Genomic DNA, 20,735 nt, shown 5'->3' with positions numbered 1-20,735 from the left:
AAGAAGCTACCTACCTAACTCTATCCTTCCAAGCACTTCTCAACACCTCCGTTCTTTCCTTTGCAGATCTTTGATGTGGGAGAGAATCTGACAGTCCCAGATGAGTTCACAGTGGAAGAGAGGCAGACGGGCATGTGGTGGAGACATCTGGTCGCGGGTGGAGGTGCAGGTGCAGTGTCCAGAACCTGCACGGCTCCATTGGACCGGCTAAAAGTGCTCATGCAGGTAGGGCAAAAACCAAGGACAACTTTGTTTTATCAAGGTGCACATGCGGCTTCCCTTAGGGCACTGGTCCAATTAAATGGATCCTAGCAGCAGACCTGAAACTGTCTGTCCAGACAAGTGACTGACTGATTCTGGTTGGACTCAGTCTCATAACTTCCACATTGGTGTGTGGCAGCCTTTTGGTCTGTACCAAATATCATTTCTAGCTGTGTAAAAGCCATTCTTGACCTGTTAGTTGTCACAATGTTATGAAAACTTTAGGAACTGAGCAGATGAGTGCGCCATCACTGGTCCTAGCTAGACCATCTTGTACCTTACAGCCTTGGGAACTCTTAGTTCCATGGAACTGGTTCAAGAGGATTCGCTGATTTGAGAACCGGCCCCTGGAAATGACTGAGTTGACTTGTAGGGCAGAGATAAGTGTAATCAACATTACGCAGCAGGGATTTGGACTTTGCTTAGGCATGCAGTCATTAGTGACTGTCCCTGTCTCTTAACTGAGAAGCCTCTTCTCCCTGTACCAGAGCTCATGGCTGGGGGGTGTCTGTGCAAGAATGTTTCCCTCCCCTTCCTGCTGTGATGGGCTGGGGGCTCAGGTGGATTAATCAATTAACTGATCTCAGACTTAAAACCCAAAAATGCCCCCCCCTCCCTTTTTTTTTTTAATAAATGTTATCTGGGAAGGGTTAAAGCTTGCTAAATCTCTGGGTAGATAAGAAATGCCCTTTGTCCTTGGATTACAGGCAGCTGTGGCAATCAGGACTAGCACCAATCAGAATTCTCCCTCTTCCTCCCTGCCAGGTCCATGCCTCCCGCAGTAACAACATGTGCATCGTTGGTGGCTTTACCCATATGATCCGAGAGGGTGGGCCCAAGTCGCTGTGGCGGGGGAATGGCATCAACGTCCTGAAGATTGCGCCAGAGTCTGCCATCAAATTCATGGCTTATGAGCAGGTAAGGGAAAGGTCATATTGAAGCTTAGACCCAAGGCCACGTGGGAGCCGGAGGAGCCTTTTCATCCGAGTGACTGCCCAAAGTAGAGCCATGTAACGGATGGTAACCCATCAGTCAGGATATAAATGTATGGTGCCTCTAGGAAGACTGAGGGCAGGCAGAGGGCATGAGGTCTATGCCCAGGCCTGGCAAGCTCCTCTCTCCAATGGTGGGAACAGTGCCTTTCACACCTCACCCCCTGGCAGAGCTGGAGAAATGGGCAGCATTAAGTCACAGAGAAGTGATGGAGTGCATGGCTGGAACAGAGTTGGTGTTCACACTTCCCTCTCCAGCTTGTGACAGACCCAGCAAGTGAAAAGGGAGGTAGCTTGTGGCCCATGCTGAGGAGGGAAGGTGTTATGTGGTCCAGCCAGTCAGAGAAGCCCCCCTCTATTAAAATCTTTCTTTGTTTCTACAGATCAAGCGGTTCATTGGTACTGACCAGGAAATGCTGAGAATTCACGAGCGGCTAGTGGCTGGTTCTCTAGCAGGGGTCATTGCCCAGAGCAGCATCTACCCAATGGAGGTGAGGCTGGTGGCTGGCATCCTACTCCATGACATGGGGGACGGGATGGGGAGTCATTAGATGGAGAAATTGAGGTGTGGTAATGTGAGCTGAATGCCAGCTGTGAGGCTAATTGTGTTGGGTGTTAAAGGCAGTAACAGGGCTCTAGTAATGCATGAAATGGAGTTGTTGGCACTCCCTGTGGTGATGTGCTCCCTTCATGAGATTACTGTGACCTGTTCCTGCTCCCAGTGTGGTTGTAGGCATTCACAGTGTGCGTGCTCTTGTGCTGTGTTAGGTTCTGAAGACCCGAATGGCCTTGCGGAAGACAGGACAGTATTCAGGCATGCTGGACTGCGCCAAGAACATCCTCTCCAAGGAGGGAATGGCTGCCTTCTACAAAGGCTACATCCCCAACATGCTAGGAATCATTCCATATGCTGGTATTGACCTGGCAGTCTATGAGGTACGGCGCCTGCCTGGCTTCTCTGGGGCTGGGACATCTCACTTTTGGGACAAGCAGGGAGATGTAGTGCCTGTCGCTAATGTAGGAGTATAAAACCTTCCTGGTTAAGTTCTGCACATGCCCCTCGAGATTAACACACATGGCCTAGGGGGAAAAAAGGTAATTCCAGCACAAGCCTTGTGGCAATCTATGGCCCTGCCCTTTGGATGAGGGAGTCACTGCAGCAAAGCTGCTAACTAGTGTCTTTCACAGATGGTGGTGTAGTGGCGGCAGCAGCTGCTCAAGAAAATCTGACAAGCTAGGATCTTGTCTTCTGCAGTCATTTCTAGTTGACGTTGCATAGATCTCCACAAGCCTCCAACCCCAGCTTCTCTCCTCATGTGGGCCAGTCTCTTGATGCTCTACGCCCTGTCCTTCTCAGCTAACACCTGACTTATTTCTTCCAGACATTAAAAAATACCTGGTTACAACGCTATGCTGTGAACAGTGCTGACCCTGGAGTGTTTGTTCTCCTGGCTTGTGGCACCATCTCCAGCACCTGTGGGCAGCTGGCCAGTTATCCCCTGGCTCTTGTGAGAACACGCATGCAGGCTCAAGGTAAGAACTGCACTGGAATTCCAGAGGAGAGTCTGGACTGCCGCTGTGTGCGCATCAGTGGAGTTCTGGAAGGTCTTGTAAAATTAAGGCATATTTTAATGTTTCTGTGCAGCTGAACTCTGGGATATCTGTTGGCCAAGGATCAAGAAGGTTGTGAACTTTGTGCCATTCTTGGCATTGGGACCCAGAGCCCCTATAACAAAGCCATTTTTTCATTCTCTTTACCTGTGCGCTCTAGTCAGCCCATGAGCGTGTGTGGGGGTGGGTGTGTAAGTAAATGGCAGGCATATGTGGCATGGCCTCATTCTGCTGCCTAATCGCACACTGTCATGTAACTATATGGCCAGTGTAGCTCAAGAATCTGTCCTCATATGAGTGCAATAAACAAATCTAACACATGCCTTTTGAGATGGGCATTTTCTTACAACATACCTTAATCCATGCTCTACTATTTATTTCTTGTGGTTTCTGTTGTAGCTTCAGTGGAGGGAGCTCCAGAGGTGACAATGAGGGGACTCTTCAAACACATTCTAAAGACAGAGGGAGCATTTGGCCTCTATCGGGGTCTGGCCCCGAACTTCATGAAGGTGATCCCAGCCGTAAGCATCAGCTACGTGGTTTATGAGAACTTGAAGATGACCCTGGGGGTGCAGTCACGGTGACCAGGAGACGACAAGGATTCTGAACTCTGAAATCTTGGGCTGTAATCCTGGGGTGTATAGCCATCTCTCATTCTGTGAATGTGTCGACACTAAGCTGACTAAGCAAAGCTGTGAAAACCCAGTTGTGTGTGAGTTGGGATGGAGAGGATTTGGTATCCTCTGCCATCTTGCTACTCAAGAGCTCTGCTTAAACCATCAAGTGGTCCTTCAAGCATACAAGGGACCAATTGGGAGACCAGGGGATCAACTCCTGGTTGTGTCGCAAGCTGCGAGTTTGAGGTCAGTTTCCAGCAGCCTAGTAGAGTGGGGATCTTGCATGTAGGAACAGAGCTGCTGGCTTGGAGATTTGTAGCAGCTTTTGACATGCTGAAGGAGTTTCTTTTTCCATTGTTTAGCCTCCTACCTGTTTAAAGTTGTACAAACTTTGTGTTGGTGCTGCCACCACACAGACTTATTTATTAAGTTTACATGTATTCCTTTGGGTAGGAGACATTCATGTTCTGCTTCCAAGACACTGACATGGAAATGTAACTTTAAACTGTACCAGTTTTGGGGGCTGGTGAGCAGTAATTCCTCCGCTCAGGCTGAAGGTTACTTAGGCCAGCCTGGTGGCAAATTAGGATTATTTATTTTTATAGGGCAGATCAAGTCTCTCTCATAAACCTGCTAACAAGATGCACTTACTAATAGAAACAGCAAACTAGCACCTGCACGCCTGCATTGCTGCATGCTAGATGGGTTTGTCATTCATGCCCAGCAGAGTTTTGGAAAGGGAAGGACTGTTGCCTTGATGCATGGCTTCACTGAATAACTGACTGCACTCTGCTGCTCTTGTCCATCTCTGTAGCTGGGCTCCTGGTACAGCATGGGAGACGGCTCTTCAGCCTGCGTGGCACTCTGAACAAGGTTCTGCCTGGTGCCAAGGGGGGGTCGACTGACCCTTTCCAAACCCTGCAGCTAAGCTGCTATTTATCCCTCCTTAGATCTCTTTGTAGACTGGGGTTAGGGTTTGCATTTGAGGGACAGGGATTTCCCAGGCTAGGAGTAATTCTGTTGTGGGAAGGGATGTTAGCTGACATTGGGAGGAGGTCGGGTTCGTCGGGTTTGAAGACGACGGCTTGCGTTTTCTCCCAGAGGGTGCTTTTCGTAGGCGGAAGGGAAAGGAATGGCTTTAAAATTTCTCTGACTGTATTATGGACTACTTCAGTCTATAGGTTCAGGCTTCTGGGGCCCAGGAGATCCTCATCCAACTTTTGATTTTGGGGCAAAATGGACCAGTGTCACATTCCACTGATGTCATACTGCTTAAATCATATTTATTTTGTATTTATTTGAACAGAGTTATGTCAAACTATTTTTATAGACTTGTTTAAACATTGTTACTGTCCTTGTATTTCTCCTATTTAAAGTTGTGCATTATTTTTCTTACCCATTTGCACCTTTACCATCACACAGCTCAGAAGCAGGGGAAGACACTGAGGTCACTAGTGTTCTCTTCCCCTAAAGCCTGAGCTGCTCTTTTTATATCTGGGGTGGTTATTGAAGGGCCTCAGTCAATCAAGAGAAATTCCCTGTAGCAATAAGCCATAGAAGAGAGGGGAACTGATTAGCTAGAAAACAGTCCACTGTGACAAGGGACACGGAATGGTGTATTTTGAGGCTTGCCTTACTCTGGAATCGCCTCGCATGTGTGTGAGTGAGAGGATTTCCTGTGGATGGCTCAAGCTGGGGAAATGGAAGGTCTGTGTATGTTGATGTCTCAACGGCTAATTGAGAGAGGGTTGATTGGAATTTTTGTGGGGGAGGTAAAAAATCTCAGGGATTTAAAATAAAAAGACAAAAGTTGCCAGTTTTCAGAAATGTGGAAGGAAACTTGCACTTGGACACAAGCTGCTGCAGTTCTGTTTGAGGGCGAGTGGGCAGGCCTGCTGAAGTTTGGGTGTGGGAGCGGGAAGGGCTTCATTAGGCACTCCTGGCAGCTGCTCCTGGTGTGACAGGCTTTGGCGGTATGAAGAACCTTCAGTCCTTAGGTACTCTCCTTGCTGTCTGTTCTTGCTGGATGGAAATCGAACTTCGTACCTGGATTAGTGACATGATTTTTTTTCCACCTCCCCCTTCGAGACCAACTGTTAATTCTGCAGTGGCTCCTTCCTACCAGTGTGGCCTAATGGGAATATTTTGAATACAAAAATCAATGCAAAATGTGACTGTCTTTGTAGTTGTAACTGGAAGTTGTCAGAACACAAATCTAACCAGTGAGATTCCTCACGGAGGGAACAGTCTGCTAATAAAGGTCTATCAAAGCTACCATGTGCCTGCCTTTCTCTGAGTGTGCACCGCAGGTGCTGTGCGAGTGTCTGTGGGGCCAGTTTTTTCCTAAAAACCCCTTTCCTTCACTGAGGGTAATTGACAGCAAGGCTGTCAGAGCAGAATCCCCTTTGAATCCTAATTCAAGGGAACACCTGGGTATAACCAGAACTAAATGTTTACTGTGGCAATGAGAATGAGTCAGGCATATCCTATTACCAACCTATTGTCTGTGCAGTGGGCGCTGGTGAATCCCGGTTCTCATGATGTTCAATAGCTGGATCTTTTTTCTGCATAGAGGATCTGTAGTTCATTTTATTTAGTCTGACTGCACCGTCAAGGTATCAGCACTCGGGTTTTAAAGGGCATTGTCCTGATGTGTTTTTTACAGTGCCCATTAACAATGAAGTGCTCTATGTGGAGCACTGGAAGACCATTCAAGTACAGTAGCTGGTGCAGAACATGGCCACCCACCTGCTTAGCAAAATTAACCATGGGGACCATTTTACACTAGCCCTCCAAGGACCACGCTGGCTCCCTATGTACTTCCAGATGTTTGAGGAATTTATTCATTTGTAAAACCTTAACAAGGTTGTATCCTAAGTATCTGAGAAACTGCCTTTTGGAGTTGAAATCAGCTGAGGTATTTGAGTTAGCATTCCTTAGATTGGATCCTCTACTCTAAAGGCTAGTGGCAATTATCAGTGGAGAGTGTTACTGAGTTAATGGTCTCCTGTTGGGCACTCAGCTAGACTCTGACCTTTGGGGCATGGGGCTAAGCCAGCCTGTCAGTCTGGTAGAGGTGTTTTTAATCGTGGGGCTGGCCCTGTACCTGGTCCCTGAGATCATGAGGGGCACATCTGAGAGATTAAAAACCTCTACAGTTCCATTTTCATTAAAGGAACCACTAGTGACACCTATTCTCCCTGTCCCCTATTTAGAGAAATGAAGGAACAAAACTGATTGAAATTGCAGTGCTCACTAAATACCTACCACTCTAGAACTAGGAGGGATTAGCTCCGTGGAGAGGGGATTTACTTTCTACTCCACCTTTTCCTTGCATTTCTTATGATCTGTTTCATCCCAAAGAGGAGGAAAGTTAGTTTAGGGGTTTAAGCACCGGACTGGAACTAAGGCAATCTGAGTTCCATTCCTGGTTTTGTCACAGGTGAGCCAAGCCATGGTGAGTCACTTAATCTGTACATTTTAGTTCGCTCAAGAACAATAAAACTTCCCCACCTCACAGGGCTGTGACATTACATTAATGAACTGATGTGAGGTGCTCATGTAAGGCCACCCAGGGCCTTTTTCTCTGGGAAAGCCTGTAATAAAATGCTGTGCTATTGGATTGTCTCTGGTTTTGGTATGCTGGAGTTAGTGGGAATTAGGCTGCTCATGACATCCCTCTTATTGAAACAATTCCATTTTTGAATGATGGAACCCCCACTGGTGTAGGCTCCTAGAGATCTGACATGGTCATCGTTTTTGCTAACCTAGTGGTCAGCCAGTTTCCCTTGCCCATTCTACTAGGACCTTGAAATGGGCAAACATCCTTTGGACCTGGATTCTAATTCGCATCTACAAGTTTTAGAAAGGAATTTCCTCATAGGAACAGACAACTAATTCTGGTGGCCAAGTTTGTGACCAAGTAAGCTTCAATTTTACACTTTGGCCTGCTGTACACTATCCAGCTGTTTTAAAGGAAAATAGAAATGAGGCTTTTCCCTGTGTATTACATTAGCTGTGCCTTCAAGCATCCCACAGACAAGGTACAGTAACTTTTAGAGTATAGTAGTACAGGAGTGCCCTCTTCTGGTGATCACAACACTGAGTGGTATCAATGCATTTCCATAGTGGAAATATTTTCCCATCTGGTGCTGTTGAACCATCAGTGTAAAACTCAGTGCTTTGAGCCAGCAGTGATGAAATGTCCAAGTTTCATGCTGGTTTGCAACCATGGTTACTGCCATTTGTCCAGCATGTGGAAAGTTGGCCTATTAACTGTCTATTTGCAAATAACTAGGAAAATCAAAACTAGCTGTGATCTCTCTCCACTAACCCTATCTATTAGTAGAGCAACTCCCCTGATGTTGCATCAACAATACACAGCAGAAATAATTAGGAAAACTTTTATTTGCTGCAGAGGTTAAGTGGTCAGTTGCTGATATCCAGCTCCACTAGCTTCAGAGTTATCCTTGGACTGCATCTGGGGTCTCCTTGCCTGGGGAATCGTTTGTCTGGTTTCTTTCATTTGGCACAGCTCCTTCTGAGAAGAATATGCAGCGAATACAATTGATGTCAGTATGGCACCAACAAGAGAGAGTTCTCCACAGCAACAGGATCACTTTTTTTTTCTTTGAGTTTTTGCTCAGCAATAAATTAGCCCCCAAAGGAACTGGGTCACCCTGTTGGGAGAAACTGGGCCTGTGTTAATTGTGTACTTAACCCATGGTTAACATTGTTACAGTAGCTGTAACCTCTCCTACGCCATTCCCTGGATTCTGCTGATCTGTGATCACAGAACATTTTTTTTTTCTGGGTGGGATTAGAACTGCAGCTAACAGTTCTTCTAAGTCTGTAATATAAAGTAGGAACTATATGTAACAACAGTAATGCTACCCTGTGACCTCTACATTAAGCATGCCCTAAAGTGAATATGGGAAAACAACTATATGAATTAAAAAGGGTGAAATCCTTTTTTTAGAAGCTCAAGGAATTAGGTAAAAAGTTGTACTCTTAAAAGACGTACTGAAGTTAAATCCCCCTGTCAACATATTTCTTTATGTTAATATTGATGCCCTAGATTGAAAATGTAACATTTAAAAACCTGTTATGCTTGTTACTACTTCTGCTCTGTTCACTTGCATTTCTTTCAGCCTGGCTAAGGAAAATCAAAAAAGTCAGTCCTAGTTTTGGTATAGTCACTTTCACTTTTAAATTCTTAGGGCTGCAGAGGTTTTGGGTCTCAGACTCTGCAGGGGAATCTTTCTTTATTTGAAAGCACCTGTGTTCATCAGAACTTTGAAAAAACAAGACTGATCTGCACTATTCCTATTGGTTTTTCTGAAACTTATGATTTTTACCAGAACTTAAATTTGGTCCAAATGTAGGGTTGTCCCTTTAAGTTTACAGCAACCCATAATTAGCTTGTTGGGAACAAGTAGCTACCTCCACAGGTGATTACAAATTGGCTTACCGGGAGAGCTGGCTGCTCAAAGGGGAAAGAAGGAGCAAATCGAGACACAGGCTTCAGGTTGTCTGACTATTCTTTCTAGAATTCTGTTCAATTTAGTAGTGGCAATTGTTTCAAAGCTTTCCTTTCAGTAATTTGTTTCCCCTTGACCTTAATTGTCATATGAAAGTGTGGGAGATTCCCCATGAGAAATTCCTCTATTACTCTGGTGTGGAAGTACTCAAATTCTCTCTGGGACTAGGCTTTCTCTAATAACCTCTAAGTGGTGGGCTGCCTAATGAGACCACCTGAAGCTGGATTCAGGTTCTAATTAGGAACAGACATTCCTGAAGAAGCAGAGGAGATGGCACTGGATCATATATGGTAAGAGTTATCCCTGCACCACCATTTTGTCTGGAAAAGAATGTATGCCTGCCAGGACTATAAAGTTACCTAGAGACCTTAGTAGTTTGTTTGGACATAAGCCTCTGAACCAGGTGTGTATATTAACTGGAACAGGGAAAGGGTCTGGCTCTACTGTCTTGAGCTATGTTCTTATTAAATCTTTCAAATTCCAGCACCCTTGGGCTATTTCTTGGGTGGGAGACCTCCTAGAAAACCCCAAACTTCTATAGGAAGTGGGGCTGGTTGTTCAGTGGGGACAAGGAGCGCTCTTCCTTTGGAATCAGTACTGAAGGAATGCTTTGGAATGGAAATGGGGGCAGGAGGGTGGTGATGTGCTGTTGAAGAGTTTTGTCTTTCAGCTGACGCTTTCTGCCAGATCCAGACTGAGATCTGTAGCTTTAAATTCCGGTCTGAGTAACTTTTTCTGGCTAAATTAGCTCCTGTAGGGTCAGCTAGCTTTAGCATTCTTCATTTCCTGCTATGTCCTAAACCAGGGTTCTCAAATTTTTGGGGGCTCAGCACCCATTTGTAAATGTTTATGGCCTGTTGCGACCCAATAAATAGCTTGGGGGTGGAGGCCCTGGGACCAAGCTATAACTAGGCATTTTAGGACCCAGGGTGAGCAAGCACCCTGATTTTTTTTTTTTTTTTTGGTTGTGTTCCCCCCGAACCCAGACAGGCTGGGTGGCCCGCTGAGGAGTTGGGCGGAGGTGGCGCTCCCTCCGAGCCCAGCCATGCGGGGCTGGCCTGACCAAGCCTCACTGACCCAAGCTGCCCCCGTAGCTTTGTACCTTGGGTGGCTGCCCCACTTGCCCCGCCCTGGTTATGGCCCTGCTCTGGGGTGGTTTTGGTCAGATCCTGCCCTGGGGTGTGTCCTGCCTGGGCACTCACCCCACAGTGGCAGCTCCTGTGCCGTGGGGCTGGCTGGGCTCGGTTCTCCACTTCAGCTATTGCAACCTCTGGGCTTACAGTGCCACTTAAATTGGATCCCTCCCACCCCCCTGACTGGATCATATTTGTGTGAGTGGACTTGTGACCTTCCTCTTGGGGTTGCAGTGCCACTCACTCAAATTTGGCCTACCCAAATTCCTGGGCCAAACCTGAGTGGTGCTGGGACCCCAGAGGTGGCAGTGCCTGGAGCAGGGAGGCGAGCCCAGCCACCCCATAGGACAGGAGCTGCCACATGACTCTTTAACACATTCTGGTGATCCGATTTTAGGTTTTGACCCATGGGTTGAGAAACCCTGTTCTAAATTGTTGTGCGGTATAACTGTGTGGTGTTAGCAGTTGCCATGTTCCTCCCCACAGATGGCTCCATTTTAGTGATAAGTGAGTTGTTCCTTGAATGTGTGGCTTATAAATTACTCTGATATGAATACTATAGAAATGTAAGATATTATAGATAGTGGAAGGTTGCGTCTGTGGGTATATTCTTTTTGTATTTAAATCCTGTACTTAATTCCTGTTCTGAGGGGGGGGAGGTGGTGGTTGGGTTTATGATCTTTACAAACTACACAATTTTAGTGCATTGTTCTGTGAATATGCGTGTCCATCACATGAAGATTTGTTTTCTGGGAGTAAAACTTTCAGAAGCACCCAAGTCCCATTTTCAAAAGTGATTTAGACACTTAAGTGTCTAAATCCCATTCATTTTACAAGGACATTTAGGGTCTTAAGTGCCTAGGTCACTTTTGAAAATGGGACTTGAGTGCTTTTGAAATTTTCCCCTGGACTATACATTGCGGTGATCTAAGGCTATTTATTCATTTTTTATAAAACTCCTTGTAGCTGAGGCTGGCCCCTTTTCCCTCCTGGCTCCTGAAGGTTACAATATTGTTGCATCTGAAGAAGTGGGGTTTTTACCCACGAAAGCTTATGCCCAAATAAATCTGTTAGTCTTTAAGGTGCCACTGGACTCCTTGTTGTTTTTGTGGATACAGACTAACATGGCTACCCCTCTGAATATTGCTGAGTGGCACTGAAGATGGGGAGAGGATGTTTACTGATCCATAATGAGAACTTTACCTTCTGCCATGGTGCATAAATTATTTCCTCTTCACGAAGGCCCAGACATTTAGCGTGGTCTCTGAATTCCTCCAACTGGGTTTTACTCATGTTTTGGTTCCGGGCTGTTTTAAAAAGGGAGAAATTGCAGCATTAAATATTAGAGAGCAGTTTAGTAGGCGCTCGATGAATATAATTAGTTTAGGCATATAATTTCCATGTTCCTTACCTATCCTCCCTGTTTCTTCATTTCCTCTGTTTGACACACTTAACCACGTTGTCCTAGTACGAGATTCTCTCTCCTCTCCATTCATGTCACTTTATCTGTACTGTGAGTGTTAACCCCCACAGGGTATGTATTTATAACACACTTGTAAAGTTGCACCTCTCTAGCGGCTGGCTCATATAGAGCAGCGGTGTCCAATATGTTCACTACTCTCCACATGGGGCAAATAGGCTACTGAATTGTGGCTAATGCATGTGGCTTTTTTATAATGTGGCGAATAAGAAAAATTCAAAACTACAAGTGTGGCTAGCATTGAATTTCTATTGGACACCGCTGATATAGAGGATAACAGTATACTATTGCTACTAGCTAATGGTGGTGCTCCTTTAGCTTGGGTAGTAGAGGTCAGTGCTGTGGTGTAGAACATCGGAAGTCCAAATCATGCTGATGATGACTCTTGGTGTGTATGGAAGGCTGTCATATGTTAATCAGTACATGCCCCCCTTCCTGATTAACAGGGCATGCTGCTTAATACATAATTGCTTCAATGCACCAGAGCTGAGTGGTATATATTTACTGAAAAATTAGTCCTCTGATGTTTTGTGCTTATAAAATGCATTTTCAATTAAGATGGTTTTATAGAAATCAGTTTTTCAAGGCACCTAATAATCCCTTTGCTAAAATGTGTGCTTCCCACATTTAGCCTAGAACTCTCTATCTGCAGCTCTTCTGTCACCGGCGCTCTACTTGCTGAGCAGTGAATCAGGAGAAGTGAACTTCCAAAGCTACTTAAACCCACCATCAGAGCCTCATTTGGGCTAATATGGCTGGAGAGCCTGAATGCAGCTCAGAGAGGCATGAATCTTACTGGCTTGGTGGGTGTAATCCCATTCTTGAAGGCTCAAGTGAGGGAGCGTGGGAAGGAGAACAACTCCCACTTCTCTCCTCAGCTTGGGCATCTGGCTCTCCCCCTCCAGCGTGGCTGGTGTAGTGGGGGATCTGTCTGTTGTGAAATACTTTAACTGCTGCCCATTCTTCATGGTTCTGAGGGACACAGAACCATAACAATGGGCACTTCAGCCTGCTTGCCATGTGACCCGACCCAGACCTACCAGCTGGGGAAGCCCTATCCTCTGTGGTCCCTGGTGATTCCATTCCCCCTCCATAGAGGCAGGCAGGCAGCTCACCAGCCCCTTCCTACTACAGAGCTTTTATGAGGGGAAAGGCCAACACACACTCTCCCAGATTTCTGACAGCTTGGCTTAATAAATGGCTGGACTGAATCCCAGCCATGTCCCAGGGCTGCATAGGCTCTGGGTGAGTTTTTCCCCTCAGCACTGCTTCTCCTTCTGAGGTGCCTCGCTCCCCTGCCGGCTACAGAGAGAAGGCGAGGGGAGAAGGGCCTGTCCCTCCTGTTCCATCCTCCCGCCCCTTGTCAGGGTGCTTGGCCATCTCTGTGGGCACTAGATTGTGGTTTCCCTCTCCCAGCTCAGTCAGCCCCACTTCTTCAAGCAGGATTGAGAACACAGGCACCATCTCAGCAGCTGACTCTAGGCAGTGGTTCTTCAGCCCGTCCCTCCCATCCCCCCGAACCACCCCAGCAGAAAAGGAGCCAGGCAGGACTGGAGAGGCTGGCTTCAGTGGCTAGTGACGCCCCCTCTGTTAGGGGAGCACAGAGTTTCCAACTCTCACGATATTTGGTATTTGTGTTTCTTGTGAATATTGCCCTTGTGGTGATTTGGCTGCCATCTTCCATTACTCTCAATGGGATGGAGGCCATAGGCTTCTCTCAGTCAAGATGGCTGCCATTCCCCTTTAGTTTCTGTATGTGGAATTGAGGCTACCCTTTATCAAGATTGTTACCATATCTTATTATTTTCACTGAGATTGAAGGCAGGCTGCACTCTAGAAAGATGGCCTCTCTAAGGGCTCTAGGGTTGGGCAAGTGGGCAGGAGTTTGAAGGGGTTGGAGAGGGCCAAGAGGCAGCAAGAGACTGGGGTGTGTGGGAGGGACACAGGTGGGGGAGCCAGAAAGAGGGAAACAGAGAGAGGGAAGGTCAATATAAGGATGAGCATGGGACAGACGATGGAGACAGCATGGAGAGAGAATGTGGGTGGGACAGGAAGGGAAGTGGGAGGGGACGGAGAGGGATAGCATGGCATCTCCTCTCATTCCAAGCAATAGGATTTGAGGTAAGTGGAGTCCACTTCTAAACAGCTTTGGGTGTACACAATGTGGTGGGAGAAAATGGCGTCTTAGCTGCACATTTTTGCTCTCGGATTGGTATCCCAAATCAGTATTTGTAGCCCAAGAAAACCCACTCTAAAGAGCCCCAGGCTGTGGATTCCATCTGTTCACCCCGTGGGCTGACAGGACGTCTCCTAACGTAAACATTCTCGGTCGCTGGCACCCAGCAGAGGCCATCTTGTGCCAGCACTGCTGGGGTGCCCAGAACGTTCCGCAGTGCTCAGCTGATCCCTTCCCTTCCTGAACCCAGTCACAGTCAGCTGAGGAGCTCCCAAGTGACAGCCCCAGTGCTGGTCCAAACACCACGTTACGCTTGGGCATTGCTCTCTAATGCCCCGTATCCTTCACTTGTTCTCCAGTGTCACTTCTGTTCATCATAAAGGTTCCCGCTGTAAGCGGCGGGTGAGACTGCCATTATTGTCTGTGCTTGTGGGTTCCCTGTGACCTGCTGAGGGATAGATATTACAGAAAGTGCTGGGGGTCCTTAGGCAGGTCTCTGACTGCTCTGGAGGGGTGAGGCACTCTGTGGAAAGTGCTGGGACTTTCTTCCTTATGTAGTGGCTTCTGAGCCGGAAGGAGTAAAGAGAAGTTGTACCTTGTGGAGTAGCAGAGTGATCTGGTTGGTGAGGGGGCTTTATAAGTTCCAGTATTGCCAAGCCCAAGTGTGGAAAAAATAATCAATTAGGCCACTTAAAATCATGAGATTGGCTTACAATCATGTGCTTTTACAAAACCAATACATTTTGAGTTTTTTATTGGCATTCTGGTTTTTGAACCTGCAGGGTGCACTTGGGTCATATTTTCAAGCTTTTGTTTGTGACTATGATGGCTACAAACTTTTTTTTTAAATGGAAGCTCCAATTTTTATGTATTCCTGTAACTCCAGCAGCTGGGGCTTCAAGAAAACCACCAAATATCATGAGAGCTGGCAACACTGAAAATTCTGACGTAGTTTTATTATATGGGGGTGAAGCTTCTTCATATCCTCAGATCACAGCTTCAAGTTATTTTATAATGGGTTTGCATACCATAAAGATACAATCCTGTGTAGTTCTTCTCCTTATGCATCTGGTATTGAATGAGGAAAATCTCTTTGGAACTGCTGTTCATAAGCTTCCCCATGGTGCGCTGGTTCTTGGCTTCGCGAAAACACAGTCAGGGGTTGGGAAGGGGAGTAGTAAGAATATATAATTTGACACAATTCTGTATAACAAAGACCTGGTATAAACCTGCAAGAATTGCTAATACTGGACAGAGTTTATTGGTCTGATTGCAGATGTATACATGTTTTGCTACCATCTGCTCAGGGATCTGATCATGTGCAGAAAAGTCCTATCCTGGTGTAGCTTCTTGGGCCCAGTCCAACTCCCAGCAGTCAGTGGGAGAAAAATCTCCCATTGATTTCAATGCAAGGCCTTTAGTTTTTTGGTCTTCTTTTAGATAATGGCCTGGGATTTTAAGGAGCCAAAGATGCGTGGCCCTCATCCTAACATGGATGTATGCAGCTGGCTCATGATTCCTTGGTGTGTTCAACCATAAATGGTTGTGCATGGCTCTCTGACTGCTATCTTATCTCTCTGAGTGGTGCAAAGAACTGCCCCAATGAGGAGGGGATCATTCCAAGGGTGAATCTGTCCCTCAAGTTCTCGGTGGGTTCGGTCACCTGATTCCTCCCTGTACTGAGGCTTCAAATGTGCAATGGAAAATGAGATGCACCCAAGAAACTAATTTATAAACTCCTGACCCCCTCCCCTGTCCATTTGCCCTCCTCTATGTTTAGATAATGATGCCTCTGTGTGCTCCGCTTCCCTCTTGTCATCAGATTCTTACCATACTTGATCAGTGTGGCATTATTGATAGAGACTTCAAGATAAGTTGAGTTGCTTGAGAAACATTTGTCCCCGCTAAAAAGAGAGAAAGGGGGGGTGAACATGCTATAACTACAGAGGTGAGGGTAAAGATTCTACTGTCTTGAGACACTTGGAGGCAAATTCTACCATTAGAGTTGAGAGAGAGAGAGAGAGTGATTTTTAAGGTCAGAAGGCACCATTATTAGGTCATCTAGCTTCTAGCCTTACCTCCTGTATAAGACAAGTCATAGAATTTCACCCAGTTTACCCCTGCATTGAGCCCAGTAACTTGTTTGACAAAAGTATATATTTTAGGTAGGTGTCCAATCTTGACATGAAGACATCAAGATATGGGGTGTCCACCACTTCCCTTAGTGTTTGTTCCAGAGGTTAATCACCCCCACTTTGTTTAAAAAAAAAGGGGGGGGGCTTATCACTAATTTGAATTTCCTGGCTTTGATGGCCAGCCACTGATGCTTGTTATGCCCTTCTCTGATAGACTAAAGATTCCTTTAGTGCCCAGTATTTTCTCCACAGGAAAATGCATCCGATGAAGTGAGCTGTAGCCCACGAAAGCTTATGCTCAAATAAATTGGTTAGTGTCTAAGGTGCCACAAGTCCTCCTGTTCTTTTTCCCCAGGAAGGTATTTATATAAACAGATGGGAGCTACATGCCTTCATATAATGCCTAGTGACTGTGTGTATTACTTACACTGGTGTATTGTGTGGTACATTGGTACACTTATACAAAGTATAAATACTGCAGGGCACTCAGGATATGCCCAGCTTCTTCCACCTGTTTCACGTATGCAAGACCGAGGGGAAGAGAGTTTAGTGTCAGAGTGATGGCCTCTATCTATCCACAGGTCAGAGTGAGCACAAGCAACTGAGGAGGGCTGGGCAAACATGAAGAGGTCCTGCCAGGACCATGATAGAACCTGTTGCTTGGATAGGAGGGATTCAATCTACGGAGGCCAGGGACAGAGCAAGGCAGAGATGGGGCTGCAATGCCTGGCTCATGGTACAGCCCAATGCTGTTTTTACCGTGCATGAACATCCATGGTCTGGCATATACAGCATAAGCAGACAGCCTTTGTGTTGCAGGGGACAGTCTGGTACATTAATATGGATGCAGGGTACCTAGCGAGAGATTGATTAGGAGAACAAGAAAGAATCTAACCTAACTTCAAGGGCCATGAAAGAGGTCAGAAAAACCAATGGAAAGGAAAAAAAACAAATACAAAACCAATAGATTTCAAGGCTATAAGGGACCATTGTGATCATCTAGTTTGACTTGCTGTGTAACACAGGCCATAGAACTTCCCCAAAATAATAACAAGATGGCAGGATAAATTAAACTTTTGTAGCGCTGTTAGTAGGAGGCTTAGTCAGACTTAGTCAGACGTGAACTAGTGAGGGGGGAGAGAGAGTCATACAGATCACTGGGAAAAAATTACATAGAGAAACTTTTAACAAACGTTCCCTTGTTCCCTCTTTGTTCAGGTGATGCTAATTGAAACCTTGTGCTGAAAAATCTGTGGAGTAAGGGGGAAATTATGGTATAAAAATAAGATAGGTGAGCAGATGGACAAAGGGAAGAAAAGGAGGCATTGAAGAATGAACAGTCTTACACTGTGACATGCTGGTTGATGAGTAACTCCTGCTCCTGCTCAGTAGGGTTCACATCAAGATAACCATTGTCTATCAGCACCATTTCCAGCAGGTGAAAGGGGAACTGAGAGGCACCAGCTATGTAGAACCATTTCCCCAGCAGCTGTGAAGATAAAGGGGGGGCGGGGAGGTGGGGGAAGGAGAATAGAATAAGGGACTCTTATGGAGTTCCAAGAGGGAAAATGAATGACTTGTCTTTACATAAGCTTTCCTGAGCAACAGCTCACAAGTACTCCTTTTCTTTTTGCGAATACAGACTAACACTGCTCCTACTCTGAAACTTGTCTTTACAGTGACAAGTCTTGCTCTCACATTCTGCTGTAGTACTGCGTTTTGCCCCTGGCAAGTTCTCTCATTAAAACTAGCAAGAGTAGCCAAAAGAGAGAAAGAAACAGCATTCTTTAAGGTGGATAAAAATATTGAGTGTGTTGGTTTTTCTAAGGTAGCTTTTCGGGTTTTTTTTTTCCCCTTTCACCCTTGTCACTTTTAAATGGTCAGTGAAGTCACATTGTGGGATTTGTTTTGCATTAAAACTTTAATTTATTTTGGAAACTTTTCGAGTTTGAAATTCTGATTTTGAAATATAATCCCAGGGGAATTTGGTGGGGGGGGGAAGAGAACGGGGCTATTACAAAATCCAATGGGACTGAAAATATTTATGAATATGTCAAAACATATATGGATTCTTTCCCATTTTCCATCAGTTCTACTACCAGCTAATGACAGGTTTCAGAGTAGCAGCCATGTTAGTCTGTATTTGCAAAAAGAAAAGGAGTACTTGTGGCACCTTAGAGACTAACAAATTTATTTGAGCATAAGCTTTCATGAGCTACAGTTTAGGGTTATGGTCACGAAAACTTATGCTCAAATAAATTTACCAGCTAATATTCACTGTTTATATTGTGACATAATATAGTACTTAAGTGCTTACAGTAGTGGGATATTTTGGTGACAAATGTACTTGAATTCAGTGTTTGCTACGTAGGGAAGTATTCTCCACGTTTTACAAATGGGGAAACCGAGGCATAGAAGATGCATAGATAGTTTGTTGCAGAGACAAAAAGAGAATTCAGGTTTCCTGATTCCTAATCCTGTACTTTAACCTTTTTATCTTGGGTTTTATATTTGAGAGAGTATTATATTGTGATGTAAACTTTGGGTGCTTCACCCTGTAACATAAGACCCAAATATCTTAGTGGATGGTCCCCACTGCCCAGTTCCTGCCTGGTCATTGCATGGAAGTGTAATCACCAGAAGAAGCAAGACCCTCTGCAAGGCTTTTCTTACCTTGGATGCTGTAGTGCTGTCTGGGATTTGTGGAAGCAGGAGTTCACAGTGCAGGCGCATAGCACTGAGGATATGCGCTAAGCTGAGAAACGTAACAGTGCAGGCTAGTGCCATGGTGTCTCTTCAAGGGAGATGAGAGAGTGTGGGAGTAATCCCTCTGACTGAAACGTCTCAGTGTGGGAATCTGTGTATAGAGATTTCTATGCAACTGTTCAACTGTCCGGTTGTGTCAGGGCAAATCTGCTAGGTGCATGTCTCCGAGACAGCCTGTGTAGCATTTGTGTGGAGATGAAGCAATGATGTGCCTTTCCAGGAAATCTCCCAGATAAAAGCTGCATCATTTGCACTGCAGTCTGAGCTTTAATTTGGCCTAAACACTGGCTTTGAGCTAATGCATGTGACGTGCTACTTTAAGGTGGTTCTCTGAAAGATACCTGTGAGGGTCTTTGGTTCCACTGCAAAAAGGACTTTGATATCATATGTTGCAAAAGTGAGTGGGCCCAATTACGTGCACACAGGCTGAGATAGGTTGAACCCTGGCAGGGCTGGAACTGCAGTTCTGTGTCATTGTCCTCGCATGTGGCTGATTGGGATTTCCTCCAAAGGGCAGTGACTCAGCACCTGGTTTGCATTTTCTACCCCTTGCATGTTCCATTCCTGCAGGGTTCTTTTCATCTGTAACCTTCCTGATCCTGCAGTCCTTCCTCACACTGCTCATGGATTTCAGTGGGAGTGGAACACACACATGCTGTAGGATGAGGCCACTGGATTTTACCAGCCCAACCAGTTCAAAGCTACAGTATGTAGAAATTAAAAACCTTATTAACGGAGAGATTCTATAATGGCTCATCCCCCATTTTATCCCTTCTGTGAAATCCAGGGGGTCAGTCTGTAGTGGCTCTGGTGATGAGTGGGGCAGCGATGCAGTATAAACACAGGATGCATCTCTGGCTGTGCGTATTGGAAGGAATGTGTAATCAAATCAAAGCTCTGCAACAACCATTTTTGCAGCTGGAAGTCTATTGGCTATTTGACACTGATTTCCCATCCTGCTGCTCCCCTTTCTTCCCATTGCTGAGTCGCTACCTGGATGTAGGGCAAGGTGAAACCTTCAAAGCAAAAGAAAACTCTGCTATCCGTAATGAAGTCCTGGTTAGAAGTTGTGGGGTTTGTGAAATTTCTGGTGACAAAGTATTGAATTCTCAGTTCTCTGTGGGGTAGGGAAATATTCACGGGGAAACTGAGGCACACAGGGACTGACACTTACCCAAAGTCACACAGCAAGTCTGTAGAAGAGGCAGGAATAGTCATAGGCACCAGTCTCCTGATGTCTTGCCTGGTGCCTTAGTATTTTATCTAGGGTTTTATATTTGAGAGATTTTTGTGATGTAAATTCTGGGTGCTGTGCACTCTGTACAACAGATATGAAGACATTAGTGAACTGTCTTCTCCGTACAGTTGTTGTCCAGCCTTTGCTTGGAACTGGGGTGTAACTGCCAGAAGAAGCATGACCCTACCTAGGGCTTTTCCTACCTTGAATGCTGTGGTGTTATCGGGTATTTGTGGAAGTAGTTTAAAATCCAAAGGTTGAGCAGTGAGGAGATGTGCTAAGCTGAGAACAGCAGCAATGTAGACCAACGTAGTGCCAGAGCGTCACATGAAGGGAGGTGGAATAAAATGCACTGGCTGAAGTTGCTCATCTGGGCACAAGAATCTATTTTATTCACCCTCATCTCTATAAAAATCAGCCTGCCACTTTCGGGGGAGTAAATCTACTGTGCAAATATACATGTAATAAACTCATGCCACATTGTATTTGATTAAGTAATGAGGTGTTTTTCTGCGAAATTTCCATGATTTTAAAAAAGTATCTTTTGCATTGAATTCTGCACTTTAATGTGGTGTGAAATAGGCAGCTCTGAGCTTTTTCATGTTTGCAGATGAAACAAAACTCCATGTCATACTGCACTTTTCTGTTGAAAGTTCCTATCACTGACTCCAGTCTTTCAAACCTTATAATGATCCCTAAACATTAAAAAGAGATGAAATAATAAGGTTATAATACTCCAAAAATTTCAAAGAAGGGAAAATTCACAGTTAAAGTCACTCAAGCAATC

General features: G+C 45.4%; 2 protein-coding genes across 8 annotated transcripts in view; one reads left to right on the top strand and one right to left on the bottom strand.

Moving 5' to 3' along the window:
• Positions 1–5,755, top strand: part of SLC25A25 (solute carrier family 25 member 25) — a 35,078-nt gene extending 29,323 nt beyond the window's left edge. For all 7 annotated transcript variants that reach the window (XM_043530310.1, XM_037879627.2, XM_037879625.2 and 4 more), the window contains 6 exons: positions 67–225; positions 1,027–1,179; positions 1,637–1,744; positions 2,022–2,189; positions 2,636–2,786; positions 3,264–5,755. In XM_043530310.1, the coding sequence (XP_043386245.1) occupies positions 67–225; positions 1,027–1,179; positions 1,637–1,744; positions 2,022–2,189; positions 2,636–2,786; positions 3,264–3,448 (924 nt within the window). In that variant the 3' untranslated portion in view covers positions 3,449–5,755. The remainder of the gene's footprint in view (positions 1–66; positions 226–1,026; positions 1,180–1,636; positions 1,745–2,021; positions 2,190–2,635; positions 2,787–3,263) is intronic.
• Positions 5,756–7,901: 2,146 nt separating this feature from the next.
• Positions 7,902–18,732, bottom strand: LOC114018885 (alpha-1-acid glycoprotein 1-like). The gene is made up of 6 exons (XM_043530691.1): positions 18,619–18,732; positions 17,292–17,434; positions 15,641–15,714; positions 14,839–14,949; positions 11,358–11,461; positions 7,902–8,021 (listed from the first exon to the last, which is right to left on the bottom strand). Exons 1-6 carry the CDS (start codon positions 18,730–18,732, stop codon positions 7,902–7,904), a joined length of 666 nt encoding a protein of 221 aa, XP_043386626.1.
• Positions 18,733–20,735: the final 2,003 nt, after the last annotated feature.

This window comes from Chelonia mydas, chromosome 16 (assembly GCF_015237465.2).
Source record: "Chelonia mydas isolate rCheMyd1 chromosome 16, rCheMyd1.pri.v2, whole genome shotgun sequence".
In the NCBI taxonomy this organism is placed as follows: domain Eukaryota; kingdom Metazoa; phylum Chordata; order Testudines; family Cheloniidae; genus Chelonia; species Chelonia mydas.
This window is presented reverse-complemented; position numbering and strand designations above follow the sequence as displayed.